Raw genomic sequence first — 3599 nt, 5'->3', positions numbered from 1 at the left:
ACACACTTTCTGTATCTGTACGTAATTCTATATCACTTAAGGTTAAGGTATGTTTCTATATATTTACATACCAGCTTTTCTTGTTTACATTATGTAATGTTGATCTGGGTCTTGATTAACTTACTTTAAAACTATTCTCTTGTATTTTGATTTTAAATATTTGATTGATTTCTTATCTGGGTGTTTTTTTGTTTTTGGTTGATAAAAATTACGTAATAAAGATTGTGTTTTATTTATTTACTTTTATTAACTTAGGAATTAATTATATGTCCGACAATCAATCAAGAGGTGGTAACCCAAGAAACTTTACCGGCGGCGGCGGAGGTGGCACTACCACCGCCCCTCCTTCCGGCACTAATTTTCCTAGAAAAGGCGTGAACCGTGGCATGTTAGGATCCCCACGTGGTCAACCACCTGGTCAGTACAGTGGTCAACCTAATGACTCAGATTCTGATTTTCAAAAGGGTTTTAAACCTTCTCTACCCACCCCAGTGATGCATCACGCCGAAAGAAAGCATTACGACGTTGGTACGATAACAAACGAAGAGCAGGACAAGCGAAGACAATTCCGAGGTATTCTTTACAAATTGACTCCACAGAACTTTGAAAAATTGTTATATCAAGTCAAACAAGTCAATATTGACAATGCCGATACGCTACGTGTTGTTGTTTTACAAATATACGAGAAGGCTTTGATGGAACCGACGTGTGTTCAAATGTATGCCAATTTTTGTTCTCGGTTATCTGTGGAGCTTCCTGATTTTAGTGAAAATAATGAGAAGATTACTTTTAAGAAATTATTATTAAATAAATGTCAAGACGAATTTAAAAGAGAAGGTGAGGTTAAGCAGACAGAAGACCAACGAGATGAGGCGCGAAGACGTAGGGTGGGTAATATTAGACTTATCGGTGAATTGTACAAGAAAAGACTGTTGACTGAAAGAATTATGCATGAATGTATAAAGAAACTCTTAGGAAACAATCAGACCCCTGATCCTGATGAGGAAAATATTGAGGTTTTATGCAAATTGATGAGCACTATAGGTGAGATGATCGATCACCCAAAAGTTAAAGAAGACATGGATGTCTATTTTGATATGATTTTCAAGTTATCGAATAATATGGATTTTTCGTCACGAGTAAGGTTCATGTTAAAAGATGTAATTGACCTTAGAAATAATAAATGGCAGCAAAGAATGAAGGTTGAAGGTCCAGAAAAGAAATGTATAGTGCGCAGGGAAGCTGCTCAAGAACGTCAAGGCCAAGCTACTCGAGTCGCCCGTGAACCTACTTCTAACCGATGGGCTAGAAGGGCTCAGAAGGAGTTTGGACGTAAAGGGTCGAATGTTTTACCTTCGACCCCTCAAATGGGTGGTTATCGTAGAATGACTCAACAGATTCGGGCTTATGGAAATCCAGGTCCAAGTCTTAACACTTTTGAGAATAGACCATGGTCACGAGCCCGAGTGACTATGCCGCCACAAAGTGGTCCTCTAGACAAGGTCATGTCTGGAGAGCAGTTACATGATATGTCCATTATGATGATTAAAGAGTTTTACAGGTATTTTCCCCCTATCTATCTACAGAAAATTAGTCTTTCCATTTGCTTTTTGAAAGTAATTATCTAATTATTGCGGCTGCTACTTCCTATAATCAAAGTTCATTGTGTTTGGACAGATAGATTCTGCTTCTGATTATTAATTTATGACTATTGGCCAGTCCATACAAGCTGCCACAAAGGGTAAAATAAGATTTTTCATTCCCATTTGTAAAACTTAGTTCGAGATACTTTTACTCCCATCTAACAAAACAACTTTTTCACAATATCTCCTTTTTAAAATTTAAATATTGATAATGATCATCTTATTAGTACATTATAAATTTAAACAAGAGTATTTTACACAAATTCATAGAAATAAAGGAACTCTCTTAGAGGAAATGATCAAGGAGTACTCGGAGATACATTCACAAAACGCTCATCCAAGTACTCTCTAAATCTCTAATCAACATCATTTTTGCAAAACTAGCATTTATAACATCCTGATTAATTCATTAATCAGATTATTTGGTAGTCTTTTCGCATCTTTACCAATTTGTTAGTCAATTAACTTAATCTGTAAACAAGACAAACTAGCTGTTAAAATATCTCTTTTGGATAAATATCTACCTTCTATATATTGTCGGAGTATTAAAGAATTGTTTTGTTTACAGTGCAAGAGATGTAAAAGAAGTTGTTTTGTGCATCAGAGATCTGAATGCACCCAGTTTCTATCCATCGATGATATCCATTTGGGTCATCGATTCTTTTGAGAGGAAAGACGTGGATCGGGATTCACTTACTCAACTTCTCATTAACCTTGCTAAATCTCAAGACGGTATTCTAAGTCAGGATTCACTTGTTAAAGGGTAACAGATACTTTGCATATCACTCTGTCATGCTCTTTGCACACACATTAATTCACACATATAGATACAGTTGTAGCTGTTGGTTTTGATTTTTTGGATTTACATATTCCGCGTCTAGTTATTTCTTGCATCATAACTGATTATAATAGGATAAAGTAAAATTAAATAAGCGAATTAACTTATTATTAACACTTAATTTTAGAGATTTTTACCTATACTACTGGTTCTCTGATCATTGAAACTTCTAACCACTACCAAAAGCATTTATATCCCAATTATTTTAACATAACATACTAACTTCAATTCATGTGGTTTTTTGTCGCGTCATCCAGATTTGAATCTGTATTGTCAACATTGGAGGATGCTGTGAATGATGCACCAAAAGCTGCAGAGTTTCTTGGTCGCATCTTTGCAAAAGTGCTTTTAGAAAACGTCATTTCTTACGCAGAAGTGTGGCGCTTGATATATGCAGGTGGAGAAGAGCAAGGACGACTAGTGGAAATAGGTCTTGCAGCCGAGGTTCTTGGAGTCATTTTGGAGATCATTAAATTAGAAAAAGGTGACCCCTTTTTAAATAATATGCGTATGGGTTCTGATCTTCGATTAGAGAACTTCCGTCCTCCAACAATCAAGAAAACATTGAGGTTAGATAAGTTTATCTAGATCTAGATCACAAGTAAAGATGCTCGTTTTTATCTTTAGAAGGATTTATTGATAGCAGTTGGTATATATTTTTTAGGAAGGTTGTTTTTATTTTTCTTTGTCCTAAATTATTATCAACGCTAAAAAGATTAACTGCAATCTTTAAAGGTTCAAATGAGCATCTAGATTTTACTTGCTAATCCCACGGTTCTATATTTGAACATGTATTTGCTTGAAGTTCTAAGTCACATTTTTGTGTGCGATATATTTAAACATTTGCTGTTTACAATGAATATAATTGTCTAATAAATAAAAGAAGATTGTCTTCCTAAAGTATTTTTAGAAAAAATATTATGTGGCAAACCCACATATTTTTTTATAAAAAATTTCTTTGATTTATGATGTCATATATATATATATATATGTGAAAAAAAACATTATATTAAATGCTTATTTAAAATTCTTAATATTTTATTAAAGACAAAGAAAGTTATTTTTCAACATAAATCTTTGAAATTTCTTTTTGTTTTAATCCAAATGGTAATCTTATT

The 3599-nt window shown here is 33.9% G+C and overlaps 1 protein-coding gene across 1 annotated transcript; it reads left to right on the top strand.

Moving 5' to 3' along the window:
* The first annotated feature begins 262 nt into the window (after window positions 1-262).
* Window positions 263-3248, top strand: LOC122598314 (eukaryotic translation initiation factor 4G-like). The gene is made up of 3 exons (XM_043770906.1): window positions 263-1561; window positions 2212-2406; window positions 2739-3248. The coding sequence occupies exons 1-3, from the start codon at window positions 267-269 to the stop codon at window positions 3067-3069; spliced, it is 1821 nt and encodes a 606-aa protein (XP_043626841.1). The 5' UTR covers window positions 263-266; the 3' UTR covers window positions 3070-3248.
* The last annotated feature ends 351 nt before the right edge of the window (window positions 3249-3599 follow it).

This window comes from Erigeron canadensis, chromosome 4 (assembly GCF_010389155.1).
Source record: "Erigeron canadensis isolate Cc75 chromosome 4, C_canadensis_v1, whole genome shotgun sequence".
Lineage (NCBI taxonomy): Eukaryota > Viridiplantae > Streptophyta > Magnoliopsida > Asterales > Asteraceae > Erigeron > Erigeron canadensis.
The sequence above is the reverse complement of the archived record's forward strand: the minus strand, read 5'-3'. Positions and strand labels throughout refer to the sequence as shown.